Source organism: Phascolarctos cinereus, unplaced genomic scaffold (genome assembly GCF_003287225.1).
Source record: "Phascolarctos cinereus isolate Bilbo 61053 unplaced genomic scaffold, phaCin_HiC Scaffold_4;HRSCAF=312, whole genome shotgun sequence".
NCBI lineage: Eukaryota > Metazoa > Chordata > Mammalia > Diprotodontia > Phascolarctidae > Phascolarctos > Phascolarctos cinereus.
The window spans coordinates 223,319,788-223,333,192 of record NW_027555847.1 but is presented as its reverse complement, the minus strand read 5'-3'; the positions used below and the strand labels follow the sequence as shown (position 1 = coordinate 223,333,192).

General features: G+C 38.5%; 1 protein-coding gene across 1 annotated transcript in view; it reads right to left on the bottom strand.

Annotated features, from left to right (window-relative positions):
* SDK1 (sidekick cell adhesion molecule 1) overlaps window positions 1-13,405 on the bottom strand; it is a 1,163,851-nt gene that overhangs the window by 194,460 nt on the left and 955,986 nt on the right. The window contains 3 exon segments of the mRNA XM_078152930.1: window positions 2,883-3,120; window positions 3,772-3,922; window positions 6,101-6,210. Of these exon segments, the coding sequence (XP_078009056.1) occupies window positions 2,883-3,120; window positions 3,772-3,922; window positions 6,101-6,210 (499 nt within the window).

Below are 13,405 nucleotides of genomic sequence, written 5' to 3'. Positions count from 1 at the left end.
AGAATTTTGATACAATCTGTCTTGGTAATCAAGTTTGGTGTCACTAGGTAGGAACCAATGAATAAGCATGGACAAGCAGTGAGAAGTGAAGTATAAGTCTTTATTAGGCAGCTTTGAACAACAGAGCAGTGAAAAGTGCTCTTCAGCCTTCCTTTCTCAAGGTTCAATAATTCCAGTCTCCTTACCTTTCTTCAAAAAACTCTGTTTGCCCACCCCTTAATTATCACTGTTGTTCCCCGAATTGTTTCCAAGTTCTCCATATCTCTCTGGAGAACTACAGTAGGAGATGGTAATGCAACAAGAGTCTGGCTAGCACTGAGCATACTGGGAAGTATACCCCAATGTTCCTGTACCTTGTGTATGCTATACAATAACTAGGCTATTCAACTTACAGACTGGATTCCAAGGAACCACAAATGGCTAACTCAGTGAGATAAGCCAGTTGTCTAGATACTTGGGCAGAGATGAAAACAGCATGCATAGTCTGGGCTCTTGTGATGAACTAAGACAAATGCAAATGGAATGCAAATGAAGATTACTATTTATGGATATCATTATCACGTCTATTTCCTGATGACTATAGTACATATCTGACTCATTGACTACATGAACTAAATAATCAAGATGCTCCTTTTTAGCTATAAGGTTCTATGATCAACAGATATTTTCTTTTTAAAAAAAACATACTTCAATTTATCCTGTTATTCAATCTTCTTACTTGCTTTAGGTAACTCTATGCGACTAAGTTGCAGGGAACAAGGCTATCTATCTGCACTGGTAAAGGGAGTATCCTATTGGGGAATTCCTTATACCAACGAAATCATAGGTCTAATCTCTATCCTCCATTCCATTTCCTATGTTACAGTTGTGTGATTAATTTCTTTTAATCTCAAAGTAAAATCATTAATCTAGATAGCTTCTTAAGAACAACAGTAATTGGTTAAATCACCTAACCTCTAGCTGCCTTAGTTTCCTAGTATGTAAAAATGAGATAGTAATAGTGCCTATCTCCCAGGGTTGTTGTGAGGATTAAATGAGATACTACTTGTAGAATGCTTTGCAAACCTTAAAGAACTATAAAAATGCTATCATCATCATCATCATCATCATCATCATCAGTCACAATAACAAAAATTCACCCTATAAACAGGGAGTGCATTGTTCCACAACTACAGACAGCATCAGTAGGATGAGTAGGTTCTCAGAATACACCAAGAGAGAAGATTCCCTTCGGGAACACAGGTGGCCATACAACTCATGCTTCTGCAGAATCCCACTGTCATTTCCCAGCATCTCTGTTCAGTTAATTTTTGTACTGCCTTGTACTTGACCTAAAGGAACCTAACTATGCATGTTTCTGATTAGTTTGCTAATCTTTAAAGGTCACGCTGAATTCTGACTTTGTCCTTTATGACATTGGCTATCTCTCTCCCCCACTGGTGTCACCTGCAAACTTCAATAATGTGCCATCTTGTTCTATCTTCTTGGTTCTTGGGGGAAATGCTGAATAACACTGGGCTGAGGACCAATGGAACATGATTTCTATTCTTCATGTATTGATAATGATAGATGCATATTTTAAAATATAATTATAGTGAAAATTAGGGATGTGAGAAAAGCAGAAGAAAATGAGGACAGCAAGAAATGACAGCTGCAGTTAGCACTAAACGAAATGGCTTAAGATTTTGCTGCTGCTAATGCTTCAGGGAATAGGGAAAGGTTAGTGCTTAACTCCTAGGTCATCCATATCCCTGTTTTCCTATCCCTATTTCTGGATAGGGTTAGGGATATTTTTAGGGATATTTTGTTGTCTGGTAGATTTTGGAGAAAGTATTTACACCATTTTTCTTTAGGAAATAGCTACTCACCTGTCACCTAGGATAAATTATATTATCTACATGACAAATAGAGAAGGCTATTGACCACATTCATTTTATCATTGGCACACCTCCACTGAGAAGTAAACTTTTAGTAAGGTCAAACCTCACAGAGTTGAACTAATTCAGAAAGTCTTATCTGAATTAAAGACTATTTAAAAAGAACTGTAGTTTTGCTACATTCAGGCATATACAGTACTCAAATCAAGCTATTCAAGCTTACTCAAATCATTGCATAGCAGAGGGCTTCAGAAGCCCTGCTTTAAACAAAAAAGCAAGGCAGAAGAAATACGTCATGAGTACATTAATTCATAGAATCATAGGATATCAGAGTCATAAGGACCTCAAACTTCATCTAGTCTAACCTATACATAAAAATCCTCTTTACAATTGGAAGTAGGAATATGCTGATCATACAAGCTCATGAGACCGAATTGTTAAATTTTTTAGTGTGAGCATTTATACCTTGGAAATCAGGAAGTCCCACAAATCAAGACTTGATTTACTGTTTTGTCTCTTTTCTAGACTTAAGAAAGTGATGGAGGAAATGTTAATAATGCAGATTTAACTTTAAAATATATTATGTGTACATCCCCCTGAGAGGTGATTGTTAAACATTTAGTTGCACCCCGATTAGTAGCTTCCATGAGAGTTTGCTTAATACGAAAAATTTCCCTCTATAATTTTAAAAAAGTAAATAAATAGATGTTTCTGAACTATTCAAGGATTAACTTTCACTACAAAGAAAACAATCCACTCAGATAAATTTGAGCCCAATTGTAGTGTGAGCACTACTACAATGTCCAAATTAGCATTAATGCAGTTTTACCTAACTGACAAGGTCAATTTTGTGGGTTAGAAAAGAGCCTAGTGAAGGTTGGATAAAACAAGGCTAATGAGATGCTATTAACATAAAGATTAGAGAATTAGGTAAAATGATGAGCTTCTGAAAGTAAGATCAAAAAGAGTGAAATGGCCTCAAAGAGAATTTTTTTTCTTACTTACCAGACTCACGAGTCCGACCTCTCACCACTTCACTCCAAGGCCCTGCCCCAATGGCATTGAATGCCTGCATCTGTAGCTCATATTCAGTCCATTCTTCCAGTTCCTCAATGGTATATTCTCTCTCCAATCTGTCATGGATTACTTGCACCATTACTGAAGACTGAAGGTCAGTTCGCCAATATTTAATCCTATAGCCCACAGATTCAGGGTTGCCATTATATTGTGAATCAGGGAGTGGCTGGAAATGAATAACGACAGAATATAACCCATTCATGACTTTTTAAAATCTCCTAACTGTGATCCAGGTGACATTTTGTACCCATAAGACTAAAAATAACTCAGAGGAAAGAATGACCTCATGGTGCTGGGTCTGTGTTTTATTTGCCTTTATTGATCAAGGAAAATATTTTATTTGGTATATATTTTCCATCCTACTTTCCTCCCAATAGTTTTCATTTGTTAATTAAATGAAACCATGTCATTAACTGCAGCTGAGCATAATTTCTTCTAATACATTTTGGCTTTATTTTGCAGGGCAATGCTTTGATTAAATATCAAACTGGCTCTCATACAAATATTGAATATTGGTTCAATGTTGACCTAGCTTAAGAACTTACAGGTCTAGCATGTAACATCATTGCCTTTTCTCACTGAGGAATATGTTTTAAGTTCCAAGAAAAGAGAATATTGATGATTAACAAGGCAGTCTGGGCAGGTCCAAGATCTAAGACAATGTAAAATGTAATATTTTGGGGTTTAATGTTAAGATTTGTATTGACTAGAAAAATAAGCATGACAAAAATCTTCTGAGCTTCTGATTCATTTATATAACCTGTTGTTCTCAAGACTGCTTGTATGTGCAGTCTCCCCTCTGTAGTTCATAACTTACCACCCATCGGAGCCATAGGCTGGTCTCACTTGCAGTTCGAACTGTTACACTTGCAGGTGCAACATCGGGTGGGGCCTGCAAAGTCTGGATGACACGAGATGATGGACTGAAAGGACTGGGGCCAACAATGTTCACTTGCCTCATCCTAAACCTAAAGAAGAATCATGAAGTGGAAGAAAAGAACAAGGGGAAAAAGAATGCCTCTTTTTTAAAAAATTTTTTAAATTTTTTATTTTGGCTAGGCAATGGGGTTAAGTGACTTGCCCAGGGTCACACAGCTAGTAAATGTTATGTGTCTGCGGCCAAGTTTGAACTCCTGAATCCAGGACTGGTGCTGTATCCACTGCACCACCTAGCTGCCCCAGGAATGCCTCCTTTAAGGGAGGAGTTCAGCAGATCCCAAAGGCTCAAGGTTACCTTTCTTGTTTCTAATATATTTCATTTAAAATGTAAATCACTTAGAAAGATACGTTTCTAAGTAGCTTCAAAGGATGGGAAGTCAAGCAGAATCAAACAATTTCACATACCCAAGTGACAGAAAATTGTATGTATTAGATATCAGACACCTATGTTGCAAATTACCAATGGTTGAATCAAGATTCAGGGAAACAACAGATTTTGATTCAAATGGCTATTTGATCTAGTATTGGAATTGGAAAGAGACTTTAGAGGTTATCCCCTCCAAAGCCTTCCTGATGCGTGAATTTAATGGTATTACAAAATAACATCTTTTAATAAAAAAAAAATTGCTTCTGAGTAATTAAGAGCAATTTGGTTTTTCTTGGTTATCTCCTGAGGCTCTCAGTTCTAACTCATCTTTATGGTTTTGTTCACAATACAAAGATCTTATTATATTAATTAAAGGAACAGTCCACAGAAACACACAGAAATAATACATACGCATATATATATGTATACACACACACACACACACACACACACACACACACACATATATATATGTATGCATGCATGTATCTATAGTAATTTCAAAAAACTGCCATGGCACTCAAAAGCAAACTAAATACTCAGTGAATATCAGATGTCTCAAACTATAATAAAAAGGAGTCTCAGATTTTTCAGATATTCAGAATGATGACCAAAAAAAGCAACTCACATTTATGCAATGCCTTAATTTTTATAAGTACTTGTCCTTCTAACAACCCTATGAAGTAGGCAGGATGAGCATTATTTTCCTTTTATAGATGAGGCACTGAGTAATTAGGTGGTCACACAACTAGTAAAAAAGGTCTGATACTTTAGCTTTCAAATATTTAACAATTGTTCTACGATCATACACTTTAGGCTAGAAGGGCCCTCAGAGGGCATTTATCCCAACCTCCTTATTTCACAACTGAGGAAACAGAGGTTAAGTGACACTGTAGGGGTGGGAAGTGGGATTTGTACCCAGGTGGCCTGAATCCAAAGACGACCATTCTGATTTAACTGTGGTCCCTAGTCATAGTGACTTGATTTATGATAAAGGTTATTCTTTAAAAAAAAAATTTCCACCATTAGTACAGAACCACAACTGATGTGTTCTATTTTGGGGAAGTACGCTCAAAAGAATACATGTTAAATAAGCAGCACTTCATGGCTTGTTCCTTTCAACATTTACATCATGCAAAGAAAATGATTTTGACAATTTCACCTCTTACTCTCTGTATTAGTAATTCTTATTTCTTTCTTCCCTGAGCTCACAAAACGTATCCGTTCTGGCAGAACAATGACATTATCAAACTCAACATCTGGTGATAACTGGAAAATTCATCTCTTTCAATGATCTTACGGGAAGTTATAACATCTCTAACGGCTTGTGATCACTCTACCCTTTGTTAAGGCCAAGGATTTACTGCCAGACTAAGTTTCAGGATCAAGTATTATAGTGGCATCCTGGTAAGAAGAGCCACTCTGAAAGGCCTTTAATACTTGCAAACAGAAGGATATTTATAGGACAGCTATTATTTGCACGTTGTTCTTTAACAGTCAAAATTGCACACGGTGTTAGTGAGAAAAGAGCCACATCTCTGATTGCTCAAGGTTCTTGGTTTTCAATCCTATAATAATAGAGAAGACATTTCTATAGGGGATGTTGCCGTTTAGCAGATTAAAAGAACCTTCCAAATCTGGGATCAGGGTGTAATATCCCTTGAAATAATATTCATCTGTATATTTTGCCTACTCTTTAAAGTCTGATTTACTTTCATTGTTACCTAAAAATTTGAATTTACATATATATAACTGAGTTTTGCTATCTGCTGACTGAAGCCACCTGCTTGCGTGTGAATAAATGTTTTGCCTGTTGTAATTTATCACCTGCTGTTCTCACCTGTAATGAGTGTAGGGAGTAAGGTTTGGTATCTCCAACATCTGGGCATCAGGCTCATTCTCTTCTTCATAGAGACAGCTCCACTCCTCATCGTCACCTATTGCACCAATCTGTTTCGGAGAAGGAGGATGTCAAGTGGGGTTAGTAAATGCTATGGAATTCCAGTCTCCATATGAAATGGACCACCAAGTTATGAAGTCCATGCTTGTCACCAGGCCAGATGTAACCACCTAACCTTCCTCTGTTTGTTGAAGAAGGGGCTAGTTCAGAGATGGGGAACTTGTGCCCTCGAGGCCACATGTGGCCTTCTAGGTCCTTGGGTGTGGCCTTTTGACTACGATTTGTTCTGTGAAGTTTGGATTCAGTTAAAGGGCTACACTTGAGGACCTAGTTCCTCAAAGTTACAGGTTCCCCACCCCTGGGCTAGTTCTTGCCCTCCTGGGTCTAGAGCAGAAGTAAACTACAATGCCTCTAAAAACCTCCTGCTTCTCAAGACTATGCCTTATAAAATAGAGGTACCACCCTATGAGGGGATCATCACTGCATTGCTGTCATTGGCTTCTATGCCCCCATCCCTGCCATATGCTAACCCCTGGATGGTCAGTGTGTCCCTGATGAGGATTGACACGTAGGAGGCAGAGGGTATGCAAGGAGAGAATATCAGGCCAAACAAATAGTGTTGAGATGAGAACAATCCAGGGTCCAGGGCTGTTTAACATTTCATAAATGACTTAGATGATGGAATAGAAAACATGCTCATTAAGTTTGCAGATGGAACCAAGTTGGCAGGTAGCCAGCACTTTGGAAGACAGCAACAGAATTGAAAATGACCTTGGTAAATGGAAGAAGTGGTCAGAAACAAAAGAGAATGAAGTTCAACAAAGATGAGTATAGGATAGGGTACTCAGTGGGGGGAAAACAAATGCAAAAACAGACTATTGGATGACTGCATAAAAAGAAATCTGGCAGAAAAAGATCTAGGGGTCAGAGTGGATAATAAGCTGCAGATGAATCAGCAATGTATTACTGTTCTTTTAAAAAGCAAGAGAATAGAGGAATGCTGAGCCAGAAGTTAAAAAAAATGAAGGAACTATGAAGATTCTCTCATTATCCTCAGTATTTTTTAGATTCTCTTTGAGGGAGTATGAAAAATAATCGGTTTTAAAAGAGAGACACAAACATGATTAAGGGGTTAGACAATAAACTCATTGGTAAAGGTCAAAGCCATTCAGGCTATTCTGAAGGAGGGAAAGCTGAGCAACACCAACAGTAGTCTTTGGCAGAGAGAGAACAGAGAACAAGGAGAGTGACAATGAGAGTGCTCTAGATGAAAGGGATCCAGAAGCAATTGGAGGGCACTGCTAGAGGTACGTAAAAACAGAGAGGCCTTGGCATGACAGCGAAGTTCTGTAAATTGAGAAGATTCTGTCATGATCAACATCCAGTATGTAAGCTTCATACCCCCCATTTTCCTGCAGTGCCCCTTGGATATATCGCATGGTCCTCTTTGTTCTGACTCTGTCCCCTATAGGTTTAGAAGCTTTAGAAAGCCCTGCTGTGGGACACACAAGCACCTTACAGATGCTGACCTGGGAATTACAGAAGAACCAGCTGGCCGTCTTGAAACCCTCTACAGAGGGCAAAGCAGATTCGGTCCACGATACGTGAGAAGCAGCATGGTGTACTGAGTTAACACAATGGACTCAGAGACAAGAGTACCTGGGTTCAAATACCACCTCAGACACTGACTAGCTGTGTGACTCTGGGCAAATCACTCTCTGTGCCTCAGTTTCCTCATTTATAAAATGAAGAGTTTGATTCAATGGTCAGTATGGCCTTTCTAACTCTAAATCTATAATCCCATAAACGAGAAATGGAAATGAGTGGTTTTCATTAGATAGTATACCCAAATAGGTATGTCTGTGCATGTGGCTAGATAATAATAAAGGACATAAGAAGAAAGATGCTATCTGCAGCTGGAGAAAGAACTAATAAATAGAAGTATGTATAGGATAATTATACATATACATATATGTGTATGTGTGTGTGTGTGTGTATATGTTCCTATTTGTGTCTAATGGTGTAGCTATCTCTAGAGTAGGGGCAGGGGGAAGGGGGAAAAAAGAAAAAAGTTTACATGATAACTTTGTGTATATTTAATAGGAATAGCAAGTTGTACATAGTAGATTTACAGTTTCATGTGTAATCATCTTTTTACTACACTATATTATGGAAAAGCTTGCTTTATTCCATAAATTAAAAATAAAATAAATTTTAAAAAAATACTCTTTCTATACTATGGCTCGATCCCAAAGCACTCATTCAGCTTTAGTCTGGAGGAGAGGGTGGTGTAAGGGTTTGCCCCAACTGAACACAACAGAACAGGTCTAGCACATCATGGAGGTGACACAGTCAAGGGACCAAAGGGACTATGGAGCATAAGAATTTAACAGCAAGGTGACCTAGAATCAAGTTCTTGCCCCTGCCAATACAGGACATCATCCTACCTGTTCCTTCCTATTGATCTAGGTCTCCCAAGAAATTTGACATTTCACTAGGAGGATGAGACCATGAGGTTCTCTCTTTCTCTCTCTCTCTCTCTCTCTCTCTCTCTCTCTCTCTCTCTCTCTCTCTCTCTCTCTCTCTCTCTCTCTCTCTCTCTCTCTTTCTTTTTCTTTCTTTCTTTTCTTACATTAAACTGACCCAGGAGTTGCAAGTAACACTATCACTTCAGGTGAAATTATCACAGAATCTTAAGTATGGAGCTAAAAGTAGCTTCAGAGTAACTTGAACCCCCTTAATTTTACAATTAAGGAAACTGAGATAATAGGAAAGGTAAGTTACTTAGCCAAGGTTGCACAAGTAATAACCATCAGAGGTGGGATTTATACCTGGGTCCTTTGAATCCAGAACCAGAGATATTTCCATTGTACTACACTGTCTCCTTTTAAAGTGGATATCATCTGCCTTGGTACTTAATTCATTTTATAACATGTTACAGTTATTTAGTCACACAAGACAAGCAGGCATGGACGAGTTGCTATCTACATCACCAAAAAGAACATTGCCATCAATGGGATCACAGTTCCATTGGCATATTTGAGATTAAGTATGTTTCATCTCGCCTTCCACAAAGTAACATGATATTGTTCATCTATGTATTTATTGGATGTTATTTGATCCCTATAACAACAATCTAAGAAGTAAGTACTTTAAGTCTAATAACCCCCATTTTACAGGTGAAGAAACTGAGGTTCATAAGGGTTACTTAAATAAGTGATAATTGTCTGAGCCAAGATAAGAACATTGGCATTTTCTGACTTTCTGAGCCCAGAATTCTTCCCATTACACTATGTGGACTCTTCCAATGAGTGGGGTGACATTATAGAGTGTCACAAATTCTGGCAAGATGCAGAAGTTTAACATAGTAAAAAGTGTAATGAATTTTGAGTCAGGAAGCTTGGGTTTTAGTTGCAACCCTGCCCAACCTAACTTACTTTGGGCAAGTCATTTGGGCTTCCTGGGTCTCAGTTTCCTCAAATTAAACTAAATGTTAATTATTTGTATTGTGATTGCCTGTCCCACCCTTCCTCCTATATTCCCACTTTGGAGCTAGTAGTCTGCAATGGTTTAGATATCTGCCTTTTTAATTTATCTTCAATTGCCTTAAGACTTCTAACTTTATAGTTAAAGTCATTCTTGTGTTTGTTTGTTTAAAGCTTCCCATTACTTGAACTTACTGACCTGTTTTTAGACATCTTTACCTTGTGGTACCTATCTGTTATCTGTTTGGTAGAATATTTGGCTACAAAAGCTTAGCGATAGCAGCTTATCTCAGTGTTAGTTCAGACATCCTCATCCTGTAACCAGCTGTCAGATAGTGATCAGTGATGTATCTATGTTTATCCTTCTGTCCCTAACCTGAAGGTTTGCGTATTTTACTGAAGATTCCTGTCCTCAGGAGGGGTGGTTAACACATCATAATGATGTTTGATGAGCTTGCCAAAATGCTGATCCTTATCAGGGCAAATTACCACACCTAGCAAGCAACATTCCCAGGTCCCTGATAGAAAATCGTCATCTGGCTGCAGTAACAGTTAAGATGCCAGGCACATAAGGATGACCCAGAACTTCTAAATTTCATGTTCAAGTGTTGCCATATAAATCATGATGCCTTTAAACGCAAAATTCTGTGAAGGTAATCTCTATTAGATGAGAGACATCCTATATAATGACTGAAAGGAGACTCAGTCTTGACTCCTGTCTCTGATGCTCATTAGCTGTGGGATGACGGAAAAGTAAGCTAACATTGCTGAGTTTCACTTTCCTCATCTGTAAAATGTCAGTCAGTCATTAAGCATTTATTAAACACCTACTTCTGTTCCAGGCACTGGGCTAAATGCTGCGGATACAGAAAAAAGCCAAAGGCAACCCCTACCCTCAAGGAGGACTCACAGTCTAATGGAGGAGTTGCTGTTCAGTCATTTTTTGGTCAAGTTCGACTCTGTGACCCCATTTAGGGTTTTCTTGGCAAAGATCCTGGCATAGTTTTCCATTTCCTTCTTTAGCTCATTTTACAGAAGAGGAAACTGAGGCAGAGTTAAGTGACTTACTCAGGGTCATACAACTAGTGAATGTCTGAGGCTGGATTTCTGGATTTGAATTCATGAAGATGAGTCTTCCTGATTCCAAGCCCAGTGTTCTAGCCACTGCACCACCTGGCTGCCCTAATGGAGAAGACAAACAGTCAAATACATACATGCAAGCTATACACAGGATAAAAAGGAAATAGTTAACAGAGGGAAGGTAGTAGAATTGAGAGGGGATGGGAAAGGCTTCCTTTAGAAAATGGGATTTTAGTTGGGACTTAAAGAAAGGAAGCCAGGGAAGCAAGGAGGCAAAGATGTGGAGGGAGACCCTTCCAGGGGTGGGGGACAGCAAGAGAAAATGGCCAGAGTTGAGAGATGGAGTGTATTGCTCATGGAAAAGCGGGAAAGCCAATGTCTCTGACCATGGAATATGTGGTTGGGAGTAAGATGTAAAAACACTAAAAAGGAGCGGGAAGCCTTGGTTATAAAGGGCTTTGAAGGTCAAACAGAGGATTTTGTATTTGACTCTAGAGGCAATAGGGAGTCAATGGAGTTTATTGTGTAGGGGAGGGTGACATGATCAGACCTATGTTTCAGGAAAATCACTTTAGTAACTGAATGGATGGATTAGAGCAGAGGTTCCCAAACTTATTTGGCCCACTGCTCCCTTTTCAAAAATAAAATTACTCAGTACCCCACTTTCTTTAACTCTTTTTTTAAAAATTGTGTCATTTCAAAAAAATATAATGTTTTAAATGACACATTTTAAATTTAATAATTAATTGTAAATTTTTGTTATTTTCCTGCATTGAAATTTTGATGATACAATATCATGTCATGTAACTGCATGGTATTTTATTGCAAACAAGCCATTACATGCACATATTCCTGCCAATGCATGCTAGACTTCCCAACAATGTATGACATGCTCACCTGCCAACACTTGCTTGTTAAGGCCCCTTGGTGGACTTGACCACTGATTGATTATAATTTGCATTTTGTGTGTTTATTTGGAAAATAATGCAATCACTATGACTTTAACTCTGTTACACAACAGATGAAACACACAAATGTTTTTTTCAAAATTTTCTTCTCTTCTTTGTTATGCTTCCACTGTCCCCTTATTTTTATTCAATGCCCCCCAGTTGCACCGAGGCTACTACTGCCTCTGCTCTGGATCATTCCAGTGCCCCTCAGGCGGCAGTCTCACCCATTTTGGGAACCTATGGATTGGAATAAGGAGAGACCCAGTAAGCCACTGAAGTAGTCCTGGCATGAGGTGAGAGAATGGGGTGCATTCAAGAGATATTACACAAGTAAAATCAACAAGGTCCTGACGACACATTGGATGTGGGGAGTGAGAGATGGTGAGGAACCCAGGATGACTCCTAGAGTGTAAGCCTAAGGGACTGAAAGGATGGGGAAGTTCGGAGTGGGGGAAATACATAGTGGGGAAAGATAAAGAGTTCAGTTGGGTATACCACTGGATAGATGGATACTATCTATTTATCTCATAAGTTCATTATAGGGAAAATATTATTAAATTATTAATATTTTTTGCCTTTAAGTCAAATTCATTTCCAAATAGATCCCTTCCCAGAAAGTTATCCTTTATAAGAAGTTCTTAAAAATTAAAAGAAAAAAAAGCATTTCAGCAAAACTAACCATCACATTAAGCAAATCTGAGAGTATATGCAATATTCCATAGTCCCCACCTCTGCAAAGAATAAAATGGAGACGGTGCATCTTCTCTCTTCCTCAGAATCAAGTTTTTTCTGGCTTGTTCTCATTGTTCAGGCATTCCATCATCACCCTGAGGACATAGCATGCCAATACTGTCCATGGGGTTTTCTTTGCAAAAATACTGGATTTCCTACTCCAGTGGATTTAGGCAAACAGAAGTTACATGACTTGCCCAGGGTCACACAGCTAGTAAGTGTCTGAGGCTGCATTTGAACTCAGTTCTTCCTTACTCCAGGCCCAGCATTGTATCCATTATACCACCTAGCTGCTTGAGAGAGTCCTTTTTAACCCTGAAGTGCTATGTAAGTATTCCAATATTCCAATACAACTGTGATCTCAAGATGGATATTATCTTCAATGATTCAGATAGTAACCCATCTATATCTGTCTATACTGTGAAATTATGGTCCATGTCCTCTCAATGGTCTGCCACAAGGTATCCATCTACCCAACATGCTGGGAGCCTTCCGATGTGAGGTACAAGTCTGGTTATGTCAATGTGTTAGCATCATTACTGATGGTTATGAAGACTGATGCATGTAAGTCAATGAAGAGGGTGGTCTAAATATTTCCAGTTAGTTTCTGCAAGCTTGTACTCAAGCTTATGGTGCTGTAGCTATTCTGAGGATAAAGAGATGGTTCATAGTTTCTAGGCCAGTTGCTCTAGGACCTTTCACTTACCACACCATTCAATTTTTAAATGCCAAAAAGACATGGAGATTGCAATCAGGATGATAATACTTTGCAGCATTAAGTGACTGGAATGGACACATTTCAATTTGCATCTGGCAAACCACCATCTGGTAATTTGCCTTGGTTATTACCATACTCTGTTGTGCCTTTTTTTTTCCTGTTAATTAATTTGTGTGTGTGTGTGTGTGTGTGTGTGTGTGTGTGCATGTGTGTCTTTACAGATGCATGGAAAATTTTCATATACTATCAAAATTCCATAGGCATTCTTGTAGAAACTTTC